The following is a 24,201-nucleotide window of genomic DNA, read 5'->3' on the forward strand; positions in this document are numbered from 1 at the left end:
GGACAGGTTATATAATTTTGTAGGAAAACAAAGTACCTACTTACATTTATCAGACAATGATAATAGCTAAGTTTTACACTGCCTCTGTTATCCACCTGTATTATAAAGTGATGTTTTAGAGACAGATGGAAGGCAAATGCATTAAAAATATAAAAGCCAGGCTGATTTGGTTTTAAAACATAAGCACAAATATTTGTGGAGAAAATGCAAATCAACTATTTCGATATTCTCCTCTTTCTGTTTATCGCTAGTGGATGTAATTCCACAAAACCTCTTTCTCAAACACAACCCCTAATGGATTTCAATATGAGCAATGGCAAAAACATCCTCTGTGGTTTTTCTTCTTCACCATTTTAGGTAACACTCTTTTCTACTCTCAAAGCCCTGGACTCAGATGTCCACCATGTTCACTAGCTGCTCTGCCTCCGTCTACCCAACCTCTCTGTGTGTACAAGTACCTGCCAACTCTACCATCAAGTCCCCGGTCTCGGCCCAGGCTATTTCAAATATGAGCCGTGTTTTCTCTTTTCTGCTGGCCTTCTAGCTGCCTGTCTCCCTCATTCTAAAGCTATTTTCTTTGATAATATTTTATTGTACAATTCTTCAAAATCTTAGGAAATTAGAGTATATTTACATTAATGTTCAGAATACAGCATACTAGATTTGAGGTGGTAAATTTAATCCTTTTTTAACACAGTTTTATTGGCAAGGTCAATAAATTTATGAAATATTTGTTACATAGAGAGTTATTTATGTAAATACCCCTCCCCCAACCACCATAGTGAAACACCGTTAATCAGGATGTCTGTTCATGTGATAATTCTCCCTTTAATACAGCCATTTAAAACACTACAAGAAACAATAAGCTCCTCAACAAGGATTTATAAACAATCACTCTTGAATTCCTTAAAAAAGGAAACAGACGCTATGCTGACGCACAAACACTTAAAAAAAAAAATCAGAGAGTTTAAAAATAGAACAGCACTGCCCTATAGATCAAAAATTGTTCAAAAGATTTTTTTAAAAGTTAAAACACCCGAACTGAGCTTATACAGGACACAAACTCCAAAGAAATCTAATGCAGTTTTTTGCAAATTTTCTACATGAGGGCATAAAATAGCAGTAAATACTTTAAAGAAAAATATCAACTGGCTTAAATTTTTTCAATACCATTTTCTTTAAAAGAGAAATTCACCATGCATGGGAAACACCTTTTGCCCACAATTCAGTATGAAAAGCTTTTATTTCCATATGTCAGTTCTGAAAGACCCCTACCGCAAAGTCATCTCATTTCTCTAAGAGAGACTATCAAAACCAGACATACCATATTTCTTCACCCATGTTGTTTTAAAGTCTCAATAATTAATTTGCACTAAGTTATTTCCTATAACTCTGTAACAGAAGTGAAATTCCTACTTTCATCTTCTGCTTTTTATGTATATTGCTTTGTGCTTTCTTACTGTAGGTAAAAGTCTCTTCACATCCTTACCAGATGCAGAATGATCCACCTAACTATACAATTTCCCCCCACACCATTTCAGATGAATTCTGAAGTTCTGATATAGTTAACTAATTATTTTATGTCCAGAAACACTGGACCTGAGGCACTATAAATTAGATCCCACATAAAACCCTGTCGCAATTCTTTTGAGCAACAGTTAAGCACCTTCTAATTCATCTAAATTTACAGAGCAAACACCACCAATAGACTGACTGGATTTTGTTAAAAACTAAAATTATAATGACCAACATCTAAATATAAACTAAAATCTATGCATTAAAATAGAAGTTATCTATAGTCAGAATTTATTACCTATTTCAATAAGAAAGATAACAGTACTCTGACTATATCTTCATAGTAGACCTGTGTTTGCCCATAAGTGAAGAAGCTGTTTATATTACTGACAATTCAAACCAAGAAAGTAATTCTCTTTATTTTTACTATTCAATATACATAATAAAAATTATATTCTAAAAATGAAAAAATTCATGAGTCAGCGTAACATGGTAGAAAGTACACTCTATTTCAAGAGTCAAGAAACCTAATTTCTAGTCTTTCTGCAACTAACTGATATGATTTCTGGCAAATCACAAACTTCAGGGGCCTTGGGTTTTTTGGTCTATAAAGTGAAGGGCTGATCATCTAAGATCTATAGCTCTGTTTCATAAATTACTGTTAAAACACTTGAGTGATCAAGCTGGTTGAAGCCACAATGAAGTCTGAATTAAGAAAGGTTAAACAAGTTTTCTGTTTTTTACGATAATGTCTGAAAGTAGTGCTTATTAGTTATTGGATTTTTCTCATTTATTACAGCCAATGTCTTTTATTATAATTCTATACAATGTAATAAAAATATGCAAGTTAAATTTTAGTTTTTGTTTCAGTAAGCCACAACTTGCACTGTATGTTCTTTGATAAAATACGTATCAACCAACTGAACCAAAATTAAATAGAGCAGACCAACAGTTCTTTAAACAAATAGCTGATCTATTATCATTGTAGTGAGGACTAAGAGTCCATCTGAGCTGGAAAAGACCTTAAAAAATAGCTGCTTTCACGTTTTACAAGTTCATACATGGTCTATTAAAAACACATTCTATATTGCCAGTAATATATTCAGTCACAGACCTTACAGAAGTCAAATAAGCTAATAATTAATACTTATTAATTATTAGCCATACCGTGTGTATGGTAAATCACAATTCATGAAAGCTGCTTACGGGTTTTAGTTACACTAGTAATATATTTATGACATAAATTAAAATATTCAATTAAGCTTCAAAATAAGATAGGAAAGAAAAATGTCAAAAAACTTAGCTACAACACTTCTGAACCCAACAGTGGCTTTTTATTCCTCAAGAAACTAATGAAAGGAATTTTTAGAAAAATTTTAACATTTTAAAAATAAAAAATCTTGTCAATTTAAATTTGAATACACCTAACTTTGCAAAGTTCTATAAATTGTTTTATATTAACTAGAAATAAAACCATTTAAGTTATTCTATTCAAAAGCTAAAAATTAATGTAAATGAGAGCAACTATCAAAAGTAACTAATAAAACACCATAGCAAAAGTACTGTGTCTACAGACATGGCTAGCATTGTGTACGTTAAGGAGAAAAGACTGCCAAGACTAAAGAAAAACTATCAAACTATGCTTGTTCTAGTTTTGCTTGTTTTGAAGTGTCCTCATTCAAAAAATAAATAAAAGGCACAGTCCTCTGAAAAAAAAACATTTAATTGTAGTTCTATAACTGCTTATTAATAATCATAAGTCAGTTTTGTGAAATAAAGCAAGCATTAAAGAAAATTTTTATCATTAACAATAGGAGTTTTAAAGAAACAATTATATTAAAAATTTTGAAATTTGAAAATATTTTCCAAATCAAATACCACTGACTTGTGATAGTAAACACTAGTAAGTCTTCTTTAGCACCTGCCACTTGTATTGCTCTACAGAAAGAAAAAAAAAAACAAACTTCTGCCTCACATAGATAAGAATCTAAGGATTAATTCTACTCTAAATAGTCTAAGAACCCAAAACAAAGGTACTTAAAATAAAACGATGAATAGTTTAGAATGTTTATGATAAAAAGTTCTGTGAATCTTCCAAGACACAAAAATCAGAATGTGGCTAGAAGAGTAACCTGAACCTTTATAACCTTAAAAATTCCTTCAGAAGTAGCAAAGAAATAACTTTTGCAACTACAAATTTCAGGTAATGAATAAAAACATTTTTTAAGCTGTATTCTAGATCTTAAAGAAGCTGATGGTCATCAACTAAATAGATAGGTCATATTAATTACTGAAAATTGTACCTCTCAAAATGTTTCATATGTAAAAAAAGATGACAGAATAATCTATTTTTCATGTAGAATCCTCGGCAGCTTATTTAAATTTTCTGTACTTTGATTTATTTTTAATTTTTGGGTCAGCAAAATGAATACACTGACTACAGAAGTTTCTAGGTGAAAAATCAATAGTAAAATTGGAATCCCAGAATCTTCTTTCATTATATTCAACATGTTTCAGTTACTGCCTGCTACTACCAAATGGTATACGTTTAAAGAGCCCAAACTGCTTTTAAAATTAGCCTATGGAAAACACTATTATTTCACTATGGAAAAGACTAGCAAAAGAACTACCAAATTCAACTGGTGCCAGAATAGTTTCCAGAGAAAACTGAGAACCCATTTGAAGGACTTTAAAAACTGGAGAAATTTCCCCAGAAACACACATATCCTAGAGATAGAAATATATTTAAGCAAAAAGTTGGGGGATGGAAGTTAACTTACACATTCAACTATTTAAGAATGGCACTTATAAGAGTTGTGTTTGATTTTATATGTCTTTGTAATAAAAGCATTCTTTGAAAATAAGTTTATATTTATAGAGTTTTCACATATAATATTTCATTTATTCTTTCCAACAATATTCTAAGACAGCTGTTGTGATGTTGATTTTTGAGATGAAAACGAAGGTTCTAAAACCTTAAGGAACTGTGATAGAGTGAAGGTGTGAATCTAAATTCAGTGAGTGCTCTTTCCACAGTATTTTACAATCGTCAAACTTCCTACTATATAGGGAAGTTGAAGAACACTGGATTATCATGTTACTTTATTAGAAGAAATAAAATTACTTTAAAAAATCGATCATTATATTTGTTCCTTACTCTCAAACACTATATTTGATGCAGCCTATTTAAAGACAAACATGTCTCAACCCCCTAGGAATCCTCCAAACTCCTACGTTTGTCTCTAAAAATTGCCCTGCTAAGGTGAAACTGTTCTCTAAATAACATCAGTTGTAAAAAGCAAAAAACACTGAAAACTTAAATGACTCCCAGGATTGCTAAATTTAATAAATTTTAGGAATGGAAATTAAGAAAAAGCAATGCTGTATATATAATGTACTACCGGCACAATTTTGGTAATGGATATCAATTAGAATTTTTACTGATTTTATAATCTCAGTAATGAAAAAGAAAGAAAAGAAAGAGGTAAAGGACTAAAAAGATTTTTAGACCCTAGTGATGATTGATTTATCACTACTTTTAGTCTTGTTTCTGCCACTGTCTAACTGGGTAAATTTAGCCCAGTAACTTTATTTATAATTCTGGTTGCAAAGTTAAAAGTAACATATGTAAATGTGGTAGAAAGATTATAAAATTCCAAAGAAATATAAAGTGACGGTATTTTTAGTCAAAGGAAAATGAACTCTGATAATGCGGAGATCTTTTGCTGTCAGTTTGCTTTCTATTTTAGGCATAATGACCTGTGCAGCAAAGAAAAATCAGCTTGAAGCAGGAGGATAAAAGTGACAGGCAAGTTCATACTCCTTACCTGCGTACATATGGTATGTGAGCCTCTCTATAAGTTTAATAACAGTTCCTGCTTTGATAATTGGAATTCCAGCTTTGGGCTGCACGTTTTCTTCAAATATGATATTTTCTTCAGAGTCAGGCTCTGCAAATCTATAAACATCAGCACTAGGGAGCCTCATCTGCTCCTCCTTTTCTTCCTGTAGCATTGTCACATCAAGCATCCTTTCCAGTGTACTCCGGTACTGTAAAGATATCAATGCTGCCATCCAGTTGTTTTTCTCTTCAGCTGACTTGGCAGAAAATATAACGCTATTTTCATCTTTTAAAATTATTTCAAAAGCATGCTTGTACTCATTGGTGTCATCTTTGTCATTAATTTGTACCTTTCTCATAAAAAACTTTTCTTTAAGACGATATTCTGCATTGCTAGCACCAGGAAGTCTTGGCTGCCCATGATTTGATTTACAGCAAATCATTAAGCCATCAAAGAGAAATATGTGTCTCTCATGTTTGGCTCCTACACGTGTAAGAGTTCCTTCCATTATAAACTCATTGCAACATTGTCCAATGTCTTTTCCCTCCCAACCATCAATATTCTTCTGAATCTCGTTCATTTTCTTGATTGCTAGTTGTTTCCCCTTCATTTGCTGACTATAAAACCGACATGCAGATTCACTAGGATAAAGGAAAAAACATGGTTAGTACAAAGATGACAGGGAATCTACAATTCATGTAAATAAATGACAGTGCAAAAGTGTATTTTAAAAAGTTGCACTGAGAAGGTTTTCACTATTTCTCCAAATATATTAGTATTACAAAATTGCACAGTTTTGGAAACTAAAGCAACACAGTGGAGGCATTTTTTTAGTGCTCTAAAAAGAACTGACAATTGACAAAATTCTACCCTATAAATTTAGCTACAGAATGATTATTTCTACCATGGCTATGAAATATTTAGAATGACAAGTATTAAAAAGTAGCCCAATATAGTGAAAAAGAAGAAAGATTAAAAAATTTATCTAGAAATGCTTAAGTAGACAATACCTAAAGCTAAAAACCATGTATATATTATAATTAGGAAACTGGAAGCATATTATCTGAATTAATGCCTTGAGTTACATAATCCCTAAAATAAAAGACACTACTAATTTTACTTTGACAGAACAATGATGTTGACATAAATCTACCCAATACATTTTGCTCTATCTCTCCTTTAGCTTACCAGTTGACTCTCAGGAGGTCTTGTCTGGGAGTATGCAAGGAAAATGCACAAATATGAAAGGTTTTTCAAACAATAACAAATTCTCTTGGCTTTGATGTCACTTCCTCTGAAAGACCAAGCTTGTCACTAAAAGTATTTTCTTCATTGTTTACTTGAGGAGGGAACTGGGATCCCTGAATTTATACCACAATATTCAGGGTGAAAAGGAGGATTATAAAAAAAGTGAAAATATTCACCTCAGTCTTCGTTTTGCAAGACTTTTAGAACATATTTTTTCCATACCACTCTGAACATTCAGCAAAGCTGTTATTGCTTGTTTCAAACATTCCTTGTCTTCTTGATCTTCACTCTTTTCTTCTAACTGCTGCAAAGTAAAAAGTGACAAATCTGAATTAGCAGAACAGTTCTGGCCAAAAAAAATAATAATCCCATTTTATTTAAGGATAAAGATAACATTGATTAACTCTTTCTACCACAATAAAAATTTTAAACCTGTCATAAGATATATTTTATTTATTTATTTGGCTGTGCCAGGCATGCAGGCGGGATCTTAGTCCCCCGACCAGGGATCAAACCCGGGTCCCCTGCATTGGGAGTGTGGAGATTTAACCACTGGACCGCCAGGGAAGTCCCTATTATTCTTTTTAGAAGTCTTTTTCTTCCTTTATAATACTATCCATATCAACATGCAACCAAGTTTTCTACATTAAAAAAAACAAAAAATGTAGAAACAGTATTAACAGATGTCACACCTTCTGACAGGCAGTAATGTGCAGCTTCTCAGATAAATATTACTGAAAGGAAATGAGGGACATAAATTATCTTTTTACTATCATAGGTCTTGGCACCACAGTAGACACACAGATGAGATTTTTTTTGAAGTGTGTAATTTGGTCTTAGATTTCTGATTCCCACATTATGGTTGTAAGCAATGGAATGCCGAGGAAGATAAATATACAGAGAAGGATGCAATATAGTGGAGAGGAAGTTGAAGACACAAAACCTAAGATCAAAATTTGACTCTACTTTCTGTGTGACCTTGGGGCAAATTACTTGACTTGAGCCTCGCTTTTCCTATCTGTCAAATGAGGCTTATAAAACGCCTGCTTTGCCTATTTTATGGGATTGTTATTAAAAATGAAAGCACTTTTTGCCTATTTTGTGGGGTTGTTATTAAAAATGAAAGCACTTTGTAAATGGTAACATACAATATAGGTGTAAGTTGCTTTCCTTTGTAGTTCTACTACAGAATTAACATTGGTATCATGAAGAACTTTGTCAGTATTCACATGTTAAGATTTTGAGTAAAACTAGGAATATACATGTTAGTGAAACTCAAGCACATTTTCAATTAGTGCCTAAAGATACCACATGTGCCAGACAGAAAGTCTGTACTTAACAAGAATTGAGTCATCAATAACTACTAATCATCAATGCAACTAGGTGGCGGTAATTCAAGCAAGCAATTAACTGAGGTATGAGTGACAGTAAGTGACAATAATTCAGTAACCTCATAAATCTCTTTGTGGCCACCAAAAAGGAAAAGTTAAGAAATAACGTTTATTAATAGAGCTTTCATGCAACATTTAAGAACACTTACTCTTGGTCATAAGGGAAAAAGACTTGAGAAATAAAACCATAAAAAATAGTAATTTACAAAGGTTTACTTTTCAAAGAGCTTCATTATCCATTAGTACTTTAAGAATGTTGTTCTTGGAGAGGTATCTCTTAAAGATTAACAATAAATTCCTTTTTTGTTTCAACTGATACAGGTTATACACACACACACACACAACACACACACACACACATGTGTACTGATGACCTATGAAAAGTAAACATATTCTTACTCAATGCTCCAGACAATTTTTATAAAAATAATTTGCTTAAAATATCTTAATGCTCAAATATTCCAGAAGTAATAAATATATTGTAATATCTATTTAACAATCAGGTTTTATTATTCAGATTTCTTATATCCATTATCTAAAACTCACTGAGGCATAATCTGTACTCTTTAGAAAAATATCCAGTCTCATTTGTGTTAAGTAAAACAAAAATCTATTCACATAATTTCCAACAAAAAAGGGCTGGGGGAGGGAGACAGTTGCTAAAGGATAAGAGACTTAAAAATAGCTACCTTACAAAAAATATGCAAATATCTTTTACTCATAGTATTTCTCTTCACCATGGCCAGCTACATTAAAGAAAGCCAATGGCCAAGTATTCATAAAGAAAGATACTAGGTTTTTAGTTAATGGATATTAATGGTAGGCTGAAGGCTGGACTCTAGGTAATCTCTAAAAGTATCTTCCATCTCTATGATTCTAAACTATTTACCTCTCATATGGCAGAATTTTTGGAGACAAATAAAATATTACCATAAACTTTATCAAGTTTAGGCTTCAAAGGCAGCAGACAATCTAACAATGAAAGCAATATTCAGTAAGAAAGGGCAAAATTCTAGATGGTTTAATAAAAGTACCACTAAAGAGTAAACTACTTCACTGAGTTGTTTCAGAATTTAATCACTCAATATTTAAGTCAATATGGTACAAAGCAAAAAAAAAAAAAGAGTTGACACAACAGAATATTATTGAGTCCTTTACATTCTATCCTTTGATATTTTTAATATTATTAATTCAGGCAAACATAGCTAGTCATACAAAACACACAATTCTAACACATAAAAAGAACTCTGAAAGTAACAAATCCATTTAGACATGCATTTGATTTTCTATTCTAAAGATGTTTCAAGTTTCTGGGTCATTTATCTATCATTAACTATAGCATTTCACATACAGAATATACTGGTATCTCAAAAATATTTTTAATATATTTTAAAAGCACAAACCCAAAGTCTATTTTAAAAACCATAAAACTTTACTGATGAAATAATTTTTAAATGTAATATTTACCTTCACAGCATTAGTCAAGCATCTAAAACAAATTTCAATGTAATAAATGACCTTCCTTATAAGCATTCTTTGCTTCTTTTACTTAACATAGCTGATTTAAACAGGGCATTGGTGCAGAATAATTCAAGCTAACCACCATCAAAGGGGTGGCTTATTGTTGCTACAGAAACAAAGCAATGGCAATTAGTATGTAAATGAGACTCCACAAAGCAGCATCCTCTTGTTACCAAAGTGATATTCAATACCATGCTTTTCATGGGTGCCTATTTAATAACATTATGTAACAGCAACAATTTAATTTTACAAATGCTGTTTACTAAATAGTCAAAAAAATTATCAAGTCCTGATATTACATTGCCGTATATGAGAATGTATTAAAACTTACCCAAAGCATCATATTCTAAAGCACAATGGTAAATCATACGATCTATAGAGATGATAAAATTTACATTTTCAAAAGAAAGGAGCCACTTTTACCAGTAATTTTTTGGGTTTTTTTTTGGGGGGGGAGGGTCCTTTTGAAATAAGTAGAAGGGGCAGTAGTCAATATGGTATATTGCATGCCCAAAGGAAACCCTGAGAGATAAATAGTATTAAATTTAAGAAGCTTTAAACTGGAAAAAGATAGGAGACAAATAAAACTCAAGACTGGTTTACACATAAAAAAATAAAGTGTTGTACCTGATGCAATTTATATGAGTTCAACTAAATCACAAACATATAATGGCTCCTCTCTTTAAAAACAAACTTGAATCCATATGTTTTTATTTCTAGAAATTAGTTTTCTCCAACAAGAAATACTATAGAATAAAGAAACTGCTATTTTACTTGATGATGGAGGCAGGCAGGACCAGAACCCAGGATTCCCAACTCTCAGTCCTTTTCAATATACTACCCAAAGAACTGAAATGACTTGAAATACTTGTTTAGAAAATATTCACCAAATAAAACCTATTCCATTCAAATAGGTAAATTGCAATGCACAAGGATGACAAAATATATAATCAAGAAACACAGTATAACTAAATTGCTGTGCTGAACATCTGAAAGTTACACAATATTGTAAATCAACTGACTTCAATAAAAAATTTTTTTAAAGAAATATACACTATAATTGTCTAAGATTTGGAACATAAAAATAAAGATTTATCTTTATCTTAAATATTGTGTACATATGTAAGAGTTCATCACAAAATGTGAGAACACAAGCAAAGATAGGAATCATGAAGTAAATTTCATAACTAGTTCCTTCCTTTCCCCCAAATGTTATTTTTTGAGTTAAAGTGATTTCATATATGCAGATAATTCTCCTAAAATATATAAAATTTCAACCAGTATGTGATGTTAATGATATTAACAGAATTCGATCTTCTTTTACTTAACCCTTATTTTCCCCTAAGACAAGCAAGGAGATGACCATTACCAAGGTGGTATATAATACATGAAATAAATAGTATAACACTATACATAATCCATAATTGTAATTTAAATGAAACAATCTTTATTAAATTAGCCAATGGCTGAAAATATAAAAGTGAAATCTTAAAATATAAATTATAACCTGACTTACAGTTCACTATTAGGAAATAAAAGCAAAATTCTCTAAGTTTTTGAGGAAAGTCACAAGTTCTATTGAGATAATTAAATGTACACTTTTAGAAACTATTTAGAATATTAATAGTAGCTGAATGAAACTCAAAAGGGCTGATCTACAGGGGAAGCCAGTGAAGTTCCAATCAGAATTAATTTAACAAATATTTAATTAACCATCCATTATTTATCCATTATTTATAAGTAATGAAAATATGACAGTGAGCAAGCCAAATCTGGTCACTGCTGTTAGAGCTTAGAGTGTAAAAGAGAAGACAGATGAATGACAAAGTGCTATAATGGGGAAAATATAGGGCACTCTGGAAATACACAGCAAGGGCCCCTGACTTAATAAAGGGAGAGATGATAGCAAGGAAGGCCTCCAGAAGGAAATGACTATAAGGTTCCAAGGATAAGAATGGTTTAGGTATGGGGAAACAGAGGTACAAAAAATATATTAGGAAGAAGAAACAGCATGTGTAATCAAAGAGTTATTCAGGACCAAGGCTGAGAGAAACTGGCTGAAGAGTAGAACCTGGTGGCTGGGAAGGATGGGGGTGGGGAGAGGTGAGGAGTTAAGATGTTGGAGAAGTCAACAGGGACCAAGTCAGGACTGCAAGCCTTATTAGGAACTTGAACATTAACCTGGGTCAATGCGGAGCCATTAAGGGTTTTAAGCTAGTGACTAATGTGATCAAATTTGCATTTTAGAAAGATGGCTTTGGTTTGGTTACCCAGGAAACAGCTAATGGGGGGGGTGAGGATGGGGAAGGCAGGACTGAAGGCAGATGAGATGATCATGGCCCTCATAGAGTACTGAGAGGAAATGAACAGAAGATGAATCCAAAAGAAGATCCTTTTCAAGAATGAGAAGGACTTACTTGGTGACGAAGTGGATGTGATGTGGAGAATGACAGAGAAGAGTTGAGGACTTCCAGGTTTCTATTCTGAGTAACCAGATGGATAGTAGGACCACTTCACTGAGTGAATGAGTGCAGAAAGAATAGCTTTGCTGGGAAAGATAAGTTTTCAGGAAAGTGAACTTGATTTGTTTACACAATAAAGAAGTAGAGTAGTTCAAAAGATAGTTGGACAATAAACAGTCTACATTTCCCCATTTCCTTTTTCATACCCCTCTCTTCATTGAATCTCTTTAATCCTATTGAGACCAGCAAAATTCCTGATTTTCTTCATGCGCTGCTAAAAGTAACCTTGGGTGTGACAGGTTTCTTACCTGATAGCAAAGGGGTCACTGCTTTTCTAGATACACTTCATGAGTAAATGATAGGACGGGAGTGGGGGAGGAGAAGGGTGTGATAGGGTTCAGGACACACTACTCCCCAATTTGGCACCTTGGCATACTGAGTATTTTAAGTTGAAGGAGTTTGAGAAAACAGCAGGAGGGAGGGAGAAGGTCAGTGACCTCCCTGGTTCTGTTTTGTCAAGTTCCTTCAGTTTAAAATACTCAGTACGCCAAGGTTCCTGTGTCATGTAAAACTTACATTAAATAAATCTGTATGCTTTTCTCCTGTTAATCTTTGTCAGTTTCCTTTTCAGACCCAGCCAGAGACTCTAAGAGGGCTGAGGAAAAAACTTTCTCCCCTACAGGTACTTGGGAGCAGAAATAATTTGAAAACAAACAAACAAAAAAAGCATATTTTAATAGAGAACACTGCGGCATGTAAATTGTATCTCAATAAAGCTGTTTTTTTAAAAAGTAATAATTTAATGCTTTTAGCTAAATATCTGCTCTTCAACTTTCTGTATACTGTACCTATCAGAGTATCTTCTCTCTTAAAATGGGCTTCTAATGGTTTTAGCAATCAGACTGATGGTAAGTTCAGTTTCTAGTCTGAAATGTGCAATTACCAAAGAAATCATATGACAAGATTTTATGGTTTTAAAAAGTAAATGGCATCATACTTTATCTATTGAGATTTCAAATATTAATTTTAAAAATATTCGACCAAGAGAAGGGAAAACAAAAAATATTTACTGTTGATTCAGTGAGTTTAAAGTTTGTAATTAAAAAATAATTTTTTAATACTAGCTGAAGTTTATAGTTATTTTATATAGTTTTATTTGGGGTTTCTTAAATTAATTAAAATGAGTATTTATAATTTTTATTATAAAAATTGACAAAATACTTAAAAGTAGAATAAAATGATGAATACTCATATACTTCATCCGTATTTGGCAGTTTTTAAGATTTTGCTAAATTGGTTTTAATCTCTTTTGTCTTTCTTTGCTATCCAGACAGGTGGAAAACTGCAATTAATATAAACATTTAAATATATATAATAGGAATTAAAACTGTCTATGAAAAAGTTTTTCAGTATATATGATCAAAAGAATGATAGAGACAGGGGCTTCCCTGGTGGTGCAGTGGTTAAGAATCTGCCTGCCAATGCAGGGGACATGGGTTCGAGCCCTGGTCTGGGAAGATCCCATGAGCCACAATTACTGAGCCTGCATGCCACAACTACTGAAGCCCGTGCGCCTAGAGCCCGTGCTCCACAACAAGAGAAGCCATCACAGTGAGAAGCCCGCTCACCGTAACTAAAGAAAGCCCACACACGGCAACGAAGACCCAATGCAGCCAATAAATAAATAAATTTATGAAAAAAAAAGAATGATAGAGACAGATAATGATAAAAGTATTATTTACTATTATCTATTAATTACCAGTTAAATATTAGAGTATTAGAAATTCTGGAAACTTTTATTTTTTTAAGATTTTTAAAAATATGGACCATTTTTAAAAGTCTTTATTGAATTTGTTATAGTATTGCTTCTGTTTTGTTTTTTTGGCTGCGAGGCATGTGGGATCTTAGCTCCCTGACCCAGGATCAAACCCGCACCCCCTGCAATGGAAGGCAAAGTCTTAACCACTGGACCACCAGGGAAGTCCCTGAAAACTTTTTAAAATAGAGAAGCACTTAATGAAAAAAAAATCTTACACCTTAAAAAAAAGAAAGAAAAAGAAAAAGAAGAAAGAAACTGCACTATAACTGAAAGGCCAAAATGCTGGTGAATAACGTTACCAAGCTCCTTTCACTGTGACTTAGAATCACTTTTTTACAGTAAGGCCAAATTTATGTTTATTTTTAGCTTTTTAAAGAAAAGGAGAGAGTTTGGTGAATTTCCAGCTAAAAAAGGGAAAAAAAAGTTGAATACCACAATGTTTATTTGATGAAGAAGTCATAACACAACAGCAAAAAAAGTAAAACAGGGAAATATGTTTCTAAGTATCACTATTATGTTTTCAGATTGTAACAATCCTAGATAATTGTAAAAAGTTTTTAGAGTTCCTGCTAATTGGATTAAATTTGTGTACTGTTTCTGTATGGGAATATTTTAAGCTCAAGCAAGTCATCTAGGTGAGGAAAAAGATAAAGGATGATCTAAGAACAAATAAAGCAATTAAAAAAATAATCAGTGCAACCGATTTTTAAACATGCCCAATATTCAAACTGTATTTTAAACAGGATCCAGCTACTCATATCTTTAAATCTATTAGAATACATTTTCTAACATTAGCAGTTCTCTTGCCTACTTGTGGAATATGAGTTGCAGCCCTTCACTGTACCCCCTTCCTATTGTTACAGACAGCAAAGCCATAACAAATACTGAAGAAGAGCTATAAAAATGCAAGAACTTCCAGTAATGGTGGTGAAGTGAAGAAGTCTGGAGAACCCTCTGTAGATAACAATTATTCAATCTAAACAAGAGATTAAAAATATTTATAGGCACTGGAAAAATCTGAAAGAAAGCATAAGCCAGAAATACTATTGCTCTTGAAAAGCTGCAACTAGAAAGTGTACACTTGTGGGATTAGGGCTTTCTCCAACCTCCCATGATGACAGTGAGGAAGAAGGAGAGGAGAAGAGGAGCTTTACAGACTAGAGATGAAAGAGAGCAGAATTTAAAAGGAAACTGAAGGGGGAAATCTGGAAGTGAATGAATTGCAGAAGGGTTGAGACACAAAATCTGAGAATAAACTCTACTCAAATGCCTGGTTGACTCCTAAACTCTGCATGCATGAAAAGACCCCAAGGAGTCTAGCAAAAAAGTAGGCAGAGACCAAAGAGGAATCTACTCTTGAAAGACAGAGCTATAATGGATAAGTTCTGCTTTTCTTAAACTGAGTTTATTCCCCAACTGTACACAGCTCAGAGAGCATTAAGCTGAAGAGTTACTGGTTTAAGGTGCCAGGGAATAGAGCCTGAGGCTGGCAGAGTGGCTGGAAATTAAGGGGGAATCTCCAGGTGTAAGGGAACCAGATACTGTGCCCCCAAATTTGAACACTATCTCTGCCCAAACATTTAGTCTGTCAAATCATACATGTGTAAGGAAGACAGGAAAGAGTCAAGCTAAAAAAGCAGCGTATGGAAATCCTAAAAAGTGATACAGAGATATTAGCTGCTGCACAACGCAGAAGAGACAAATTTGCAGTTGAGTCCAGAAAAGTTAACTGTCTACTACTAGAGTAAAAACCCAACAATCCAAAACAAAACAAAAACCAAAACCCACAAAGGGAACCCCAGAAATCCTCAACACAACAGAATCCAGAGTTGTTAACTACCAAAAATACTGGGAAAATGTGACCCATATTCGAGGAAAAAAACCCAGTTAATAGAAACTGACTCCAAGCGGCCCAGATGGGGGGTGGTTTAGGAAAGACTTCAAAGTAGCTTTTGTGATCATATTCAAAAAATCAAAGGAAAACATGGTCTTATTGAGTGGACAGATAGGGAGTCTCTGGAAACTATAAAACAAAATCCAAATGGAAATTCTAGAGTAAGTATAGTAACTAACAATTCTATTGACAGATCAATAGAAATTACCACTCTGAAGAACAAAGATTTAAGAAAAATGAACAGTCTCAGAGATCTGTGGGACAACATAAAGTAGTTCTACATACATGTAACTGGAGTTCCAGAAACAGGAAATGAGAGAAAAATGGCAGAAAATGCAGTAATGTAAAAGCAAGTTAAAATCTGAAAGGTGAAGCGAGTTTGAAACTTTAAACAGGAAATCAACCCTAAAAAAATGTTAGGATAATCTCATTTATGGAATAAAATACCTTTCAAAACCATCTCTCTTTTCTTATCAGAGAAAAAAAAATCACCAAAGCTGAATGTTCCTCACAGCAGTTTAGCTGATTTAAAATTTTAAAGCTGGAGTAATATATTAGTCAGCTATTTGTTTATAATGGCTCCTGAATTATACTATTCTATGTTTAACTTTAGGCATTCAACATCTGTGGTCAGATATGATACCACTTAGCTCACTGCTTTGAGCCCACGGTTTCTGGAAAAGAATTTCTAAATTTAGAAAGCTAGTTCAAAGGAATGGAAGCTAGACAGACCTCTTCTGGACTTACTTTTATGATACTCAGAGAGAAGCTATGTTTTCTAAATCTCCTCTTATTGCTGGTATTAAGCATCAGCTCATGGGCAGTATTAAAAAATGGTCTGAAACATACAGCAATTAAACCAGATGCAGAACATGAAAAAAGTAGACAAAACATTATCTAGAGTAGAAGATGTTTGATACTTGTCCAGCTCCCAAACTGAAAAAGTAACAAACCAAAGCCATTAACAAATGCATACAAGATACCTGTAGTAGGGGTCTTCAGAGCATATTTCTTTACAAAGAGTTTCTGGTGCACTATGTGAAGGCCATTAGTGGGTGTTTAAAGTGAATGATGTAGCACAATTTATATTTGCCTTTTCCAATTGTTTTATATACTGAAAAAAAATACTCTGCGAGGAAAAATGTCTCCTACTTTTAACATTTCTCAGTTCTTAAGCCTAAGTTTCCCACTCACTGCACCATTCAGTTCTAAGTTCTTATCTGTAACCTTTCCCACAGTTCTGTACTTAAGCATTTGGGGCTACAATTTTGGCAATATTTATGATGCTAAGGGGAAATGTTAAGGACTATTCTTCAAGTCAGTCAGTACACAAAAATCTAGGAATATTAGAAAATTTAATGTTAAATTTTAACATATAGCAAGTGTCTAACCATGTGAACATTCATATTAAAGTCTTTAGTGTCTCTTATTTTCTAAAGTAAAGCTTGTGATCAAGACAAGCACTGCACTGTTATAACGAATTAACATCCACTAAAATATTTACTATTCCATTGGTTCTTAATTTAATCTTACCTAAAAACAGAGGGTTGTTGTGATATGTGAAAATTAAACCTGGACATGTTTCTCTCAATTATTTTCCTAATCTTGTACTTTTTATTATCAATGAAACCTAAGAAAGGTATGGAGGTTTTAAGTGTTAAATTTTCTATTATTTTTTCATTTAAGGGAAAGCATACATGATAACCCCAACCTCAGTTATGTACATTTAGTCTTATTCAGAAGATTGTTAGTAATTTTGAATTCCCATGAGTTTTTAGCTGCTTATAATACATCTATTTGAAAAATACTGCAATTGTTGGCTTTTCACTAGATTTTTGCTGGACTGAAATTAAATGTTAAAATCTAAGATCAGGAGGAAATGATTAATTGGCCCATGCAAAAAATATATTTTTATGGGTTTAAGAAAGCCAATATACACTGGAGAATCAGAAAAACAAAAATGAATTTAATTTTTATAGTATACCAAAAACTAACTGTAATGGGTTGAACTGTGTTCCCCAAAGAAGTTCTACACATGGTACCTGTGAACATAATCTTATTTGAAAATTGGGTCTTGGGTTTCCCTGGTGGCGCAGTGGTTAAGAGTCTGCCTGTCAATGCAAGGGACACGGGTTCGAGCCCTGGTCCGGGAGGATCCCACATGCCGCAGAGCAACTAAGCCCACGCACCACAACTACTGAGCCTGTGCTCTAGAGCCCGCGAGCCACAACTACTGAGCCTGCGAGCCACAACTACTGAAGCCCACGTGCCTAGAGCCCGTGCTCCGCAACAAGAGAAGCCACTGCAATGAGAAGCCCGCGCACCACAACAAAGAGTAGCCCCCACTCGCCGTGACTGGAGAAAGCCCGTGCGCAGCAACTAAGACCCAACGCAGCCAAAAATAAATTAATTAAATAAATTTTTTTTAAAAAGAACATTGGGTCTTTGCAGATATAATCAAGTTGAGATGAGGTCATATTGGATTAGGGTGGATCCTACATCCACTGACTTGGCATTTTATGAGAAAGGAAAGAGATTTGGATGCAGAGGTAACAGAGAAGAATGTGAAGATATGAAGAAAGTGATGTGAAGATGGAGGCAAAGATTGAACTGAAGGCATTTATAAGCCAAGGGATGCCAAGGATTGCTGGGATACACCAGAAGCCAAGAAAAGGCAGTAAGGATTCTTCCCTAGAGACTTTAGAAAGAGTATGGCCCTGCCAACACCCTAATTTTGGACTTTTTGTCTCCAGAACTGTGAAAGAATAAATTTCTGTTGTTTTTAAGCCACTCAGTCTGTGTTGCTTTGCTCTAGCAGCCCTCGGAAACTAACACACTAATGCACAAATAACAATATAGATTTGAACCTGATTTTTTAAATTGAGGGAGACTTACTTTCCCCTAGGTTATATGTACCCAGCAAATTGGAAAGAGAACAGGTAATTTTCTAGGGAACTGATTGGCTCAAAATCACCCTGGATGATTTTTTTCTAACATTTGTCTGAGTATACCCTAAGAGGATAAAATAATATATCTAAAGAACAAAGAAAAAGTTAACATTTTTGATGAACTGAACAATGTACTGATTTGGTAACCTTCAAAATACTGGTCAACATATTTACTTAGCCCCAAGAAACAACTCTAAATTGGTTTAATAAAGCAAATTAAACTTCACATAGGAAAATCAAATTACTGGAACAATGAGGTTTTCAAAAGGACACAAAGGAAGTTTTTTTATTTTTTTAACTTCATAAAAATTAGCTTTAATGTGAAAAAAAATTAATCACAGGTTCCAAAGACTTGACTGCAAACTAACTTGCTGTGGGGGGTGGGGAGTATTTCTTTTTTCCAGTTTCAGTGGCATTAAAGTCATACTATTAATAACTAAACTTTTATTTTCTGAATTTGTAAAGTTGAAGGCATTCTAAGTTTCCAAAGTAAATGTAATTATATACATATTATGTATATATATGTAATATATATGTAATTATATACATATATGTAATTATATTTACAGTTAAACTATTCCTACAAATATAAAACATTTATAGGAATTGTAAGGAAAACTTTGTTTATTTTTGCTATTCATTTTTTAACAAGCATTTATGGAATGTCTAAGTGCCAAACACTACTAGGCATGAGAATTCAAAGATACATAGGGCTCAGTTCCATTCTTTATGGAGTATACAGTCTAATGACAAGGTAGACAGTAAAAATGGGACATGTTCTATAAAGAGATACGAAGAGAATAAAGGAGCTTAGTCAAAGGATCAGCCTAGGAAACCAAGGGAAACTTGACGGAGAACCAACATTTGAACAAACTCTTTGACAAGCAGGAATTTTTCAGATGAAACGGGAAGGTAGAAATAGAAGAGAAATTCCAGGAAAATAGAAAAAAAGAAAGATATGGAATCCTGAACAGATTTGACATATCCAGAGCTGCTTGGAAATTTTTTATCACTAAAGCATAAGGTAAGTAACATCAAATATTGAAAGATGAGGCTGGAGAGAGGCTAAAGAATTTAGACTTTGTGTCCCACTTCACAGGGCACCAACTGCACTTTTCAAACTGGGAGTTCCATGAGACACAAAGACCATATAGGAAACTGCTACAGTAACCCAGGAGAGACATGCTGAGGGTCTGGACTAAAGCAGTGTCAGTGGAATGGGAGAATAGACTGGATTCCAGAATCATTTCTGTAATCTAATCATGATGCTCTGCTAATAAGGGACTGAGAAGAATCAAAGATGGTACTGAGGCTTCTGGTGAAGGGATATGAGCTGATTAGCAAAGAAATGGAATACAAATTTGGGCAGGCAGGAGAAGTGGGGAAATGGTGAAAGATGAAGGTAGTAAAATGTTAGTTTAAGATATCTGCAAGACAAGAAGAAAATTTTCTAGTAATGACAATACTCAGTATTTATATTTTTTACTGCATATGAAGTACTTTTACATACGTTCTCTTGGTTGACAGAACCACCCAGTGAGATAAGAGCATTTCACAGATAAGAAAACCAGAGCTCAAAAGGTGAGGTGACTTGTTACAAGCTACTCAGCTAGTAGGCTACCAGGCTAGAGTCAGAAAAAAAATCAGAGTCCTATCTAGTCTTTCAAAAGCCACTCCATGCCATAGATAAATTATGGTTAGTTACCAATTGTCATTGACGTCTTAGCATTTTGCTGCTTCCCACTGAGCTGATTTTATTTAATCATTGTTGAGTCCAGAATCACCTAGTCCACACTGGCACTTGAAGTTATGACAATACCCAGAGGAAAAAAATTTAGAGTTGGTGAGAATCACGTTACTGGAAAAAATCTTAGACCATTAAGTGTTAGAAGGTCTTTCAGTTCTTCTGATAGAGGAATTCTACGATAGGTTCCCAAAGTAACCTCCAGAAATACATTACAGTTTCAAAGGGTTCCAAGGTCTAATTAATTTGGGAATTAATTGCTTTAGATTGCTTTATTGCACAATTTCACAAAGCCTTTAATATGCTAATGTACACTGAAAATTTCTAGGAATATAATTAAGAATACAGTGTTCCCCAAACATATCTGACCACTGAACATTCCTCCCAAACATTTTTTTCTTTTTGGCTGCACTGCGTGGCTTGTGGGATCTTAGTTCCCCAGCCAGGGACTGAAGCCAGGCCCTCGGCAGTGAGAGCATGGAGTCCTAACCACTGGACCGCCAGGGAATTCCTTCCCCCAAACTTTTAATTTAGAGTATCTTATGGGACTAGCATTCTATAGAATACACTTTGAAATACTGCTCAATAAAACTATTTAAGCAACGTACCAACAAATACAAATTAAAGATAATAAATACAAACAGTACATTAGTGCTGAGGGAATGCAGAATAAAAAGGAGAGGTGACAATTTGTGGAATTAATCGGGAAAAGTTTCCTGCTCAATATACTGTTTAATTTTGCAGTGAAATTTAGGCAGTAATATGAACTAGGAATACATGTGCTTACCAGTAGAAATCTTTTAAGTTGCTGATTGACGCAATTATAAAATAAAAATTGGGGGGACTTCCCTGGTGGTGCAGTAGTTAAGAATCCGCCTGCCAATGCAGGGGACACGGGTTCGAGCCCTGGTCTGTGAAGATCCCACATGCCATGGAGCAACTAAGCTCAAGCGCCACAACTACTGAGCTTGCGCTCTAGAGCCCATGAGACACAACTACTGAGCCCACGTGCTGCAACTACTGAAGCCCACGCGCCTAGAGCCCATGCTCTGAACAAGAGGAGCCACCGCAATGAGAAGCCTGCACACGGCAACAAAGAGTAGCCCCCGCTCGCCACAACTAGAGAAAGCCTGCACACAGCAATGAAGACCTAACTCAGCCAAAAATAAATGAATTAATTTAATTTTAAAAAGTTTTATTACCATAACTTATAATTTTAAAAAATTTAATTGCCTATACTTGGGGGAGTAAATAATTAATTTCTCTTATACTATTAAGATGGTTAGGATTTATAGCCTTCTGAAACTTCATCAAAGCTTCTTGTTCTTACTTATTAATTAATGACTGCTTCAAGGTTTTATATGGCCTTTAATCCATCAGAATTTCATTGTAGTCTCAGGTAAAAATCTCATTATTACAGATTCCATTATGAGGAAGGGATCTATATAATAAATTTGTTTGCCAATGTCCCATTCTGAGGTTATGATTTGTCATAATGAATTTTTATAAAGAATGATTTTACACACCAAATGCTTCCTCTTGATTATCCTCTTAAAATAATCATCCTATATTACCGAAGACCATAAATGGTATTCTGTTTGCAGCCTAGAACAGAGAGCTAAGAGCTCCATAATTCTTCCTGGTCATCAAGTCCTTTAACTTCCTTAGTTCTTTCCAACTTCAAACATTCCTGCTTAACAAATCTAACTGAACTCCAAATTACTACAATGTAGAGAGACCTGGGAAAATGGAAGGAAAATGTAAGAATCTGAGTTCCTCCAATTTGCTAAATTCAGGCTTTCTATTCATTCATTGATTCATTATAGAGAGCCTTCATGTATTCCTGCAAACTATAAATCTGATTTCTAATAATACATGTTTCATAACAAAATCATGATATTAAACAGAATTTTTCTTTAATAAAACATTCTTTTAAAAACTAAAGGAATAATAATAGTATTAATACATGTCTTATTTTGTATTTATGGGGTTAGTTCATTAAATAGAATATCTTTATTATCTCATTCATTATTTAAAATTTTTGAAAAAAATTTCATTTTTTTAAGGACATATTATCCATAATCCAAAGCAGACATCATTAGATACATAAGATATTTAAAAGTAAATCACCTGGAGCTACACTATTGAATTATAATTTATACAGACTAAGGTTCCCTTTTCCCTAGTTAGTTTCAGTGCATAATAGGAAAAGAGGGAAAAAAAGCACAACTTTTTCTTTTTGGTGCTTTTTAAATTGAGTATTTTAATCAAATGGGAATTTTTTACTAGGATTACTATAGTTCACTGCTTCTAAAGTAACAGTAAGCAGTTCTATAGACACAGTTGCAAACTTAAGCTACGAAAATTAGGTGATTAATCTTCTCCATTACTTTGGCATTATCCCCACACTGGTTCCTTATCTAAGTCCCTGAATCTGCTGAGGTCCCAAAATGGAGACTTGGATGCATAAATACAAGGTTGTTTCCAAACATTCGACCATGTAAACAAAAAGTAAGGGCACAAGATAAAAATATCTGATGATTGCTTTAAAATTCACTATTGAAACTGGAGAAAATATGCCACTCTTCTATAGATTCGTTTACATTTGCTTCTTAACTAGAAAAAGAAAATAGATACAGACATGTTCATGAGCGCTCACATAATGATTCACACACAAATGAACTGGTAAAAAACTGTAACACACTTGAATATTTTATAAGTAGAAGAAAGTTTTCTTACCTTCAGAAGTTCAAAGTAATGTAGACAGTGGTAAACAGGGGCTAGAAGTAGCCTGGGTAAAACATACTGAACAGCTTCTTTGAAACCTTCGCCTATTGACTAGAAAATAAAGTGATTTAATTTTTAAGTTTACTTTTCAGACATCATATATCTTGATCTAAAAACTACTATACCTGCAAGTAGAGTGCCGCTCCAGGCTTTGATAACTGACTAAGGAAACGATCATGAAAACCAGGTCGTAAAATATCTCGAGCATATGATTCATATGGATCAAATGCCAGTTCCTTAGAAAATAAAGAAGGCAAAACATAAATAATCTTTCTCCAAGGTAAAGTATAAATGACCTACCACCATAAACACAAGAAGATTAAATTATGGGCACACCTATGCCTGCACAATTATATATTTCTTTTAAAGCCTCTAAACAAAATTACATTGCTGTTAATTTTAACAGAATAAACCTAATATTCTCAATTAAGAAAGTAAATCAATTCTTTCTGATGAGTAATGGGATTCTTATATGACACCTCTCATGAAAGGGTTCTAGTAGAGTATTATCAACAAACATAGTCAAAAGAATGGGGGGATTTTTAGATGTGGAAAACTAAGTGTAGCCTGAATAATAAAGAACATAGATATCCACAACAGGTAAAGTATAAACATTTAGAATATTGGTGCCAGACATTTATTTTCTCATGGTTATTTCTTGTTCATAGACTTACTTAACACATTCTGCAAGCCAGAGGTAACTGTTTATATCATCTAAAATTCATTGGCATATTTTTCACAAAACAATAAAAATTTAATCCAAATTGCCAAAAGATTTTACCATCACCAATCATTAATAAACTAAACAATTCTAAAGGTTAGAATCTACTGGTTTTGATGATTCCTGAGGAAAAAAAGAGTAGGTATTGTGATTTTATCAGGAGGTAGGATTTCTACTCTCCGTCATCCTGTGCTCTATTCCAGGTAAAAATAAAAAGCCAAAACCCCCAAACTATTATGAAGATGGTGTTATAGATTCTAGCAAGAGCTCATTTCTATGAAGGGTAATTCTAGAAAGAGGAAGAGGACA

At 33.7% G+C, this 24,201-nt stretch overlaps 1 protein-coding gene across 2 annotated transcripts in view; it reads right to left on the reverse strand.

Moving 5' to 3' along the window:
* The window catches only part of SOS1 (SOS Ras/Rac guanine nucleotide exchange factor 1), a 140,632-nt gene that overhangs the window by 32,899 nt on the left and 83,532 nt on the right, over window positions 1-24,201 (reverse strand). For both annotated transcript variants that reach the window (XM_082642697.1, XM_082642696.1), the window contains exons 7-10: window positions 23,297-23,407; window positions 23,124-23,222; window positions 6,782-6,909; window positions 5,343-5,998 (exon numbers count right to left, since the gene is read on the reverse strand). In XM_082642697.1, coding sequence (XP_082498823.1) covers window positions 5,343-5,998; window positions 6,782-6,909; window positions 23,124-23,222; window positions 23,297-23,407 — 994 coding nt within the window. The remainder of the gene's footprint in view (window positions 1-5,342; window positions 5,999-6,781; window positions 6,910-23,123; window positions 23,223-23,296; window positions 23,408-24,201) is intronic.

The sequence above is a fragment of the Mesoplodon mirus genome, assembly GCF_964341445.2.
Source record: "Mesoplodon mirus genome assembly, chromosome: 14".
Lineage (NCBI taxonomy): Eukaryota > Metazoa > Chordata > Mammalia > Artiodactyla > Ziphiidae > Mesoplodon > Mesoplodon mirus.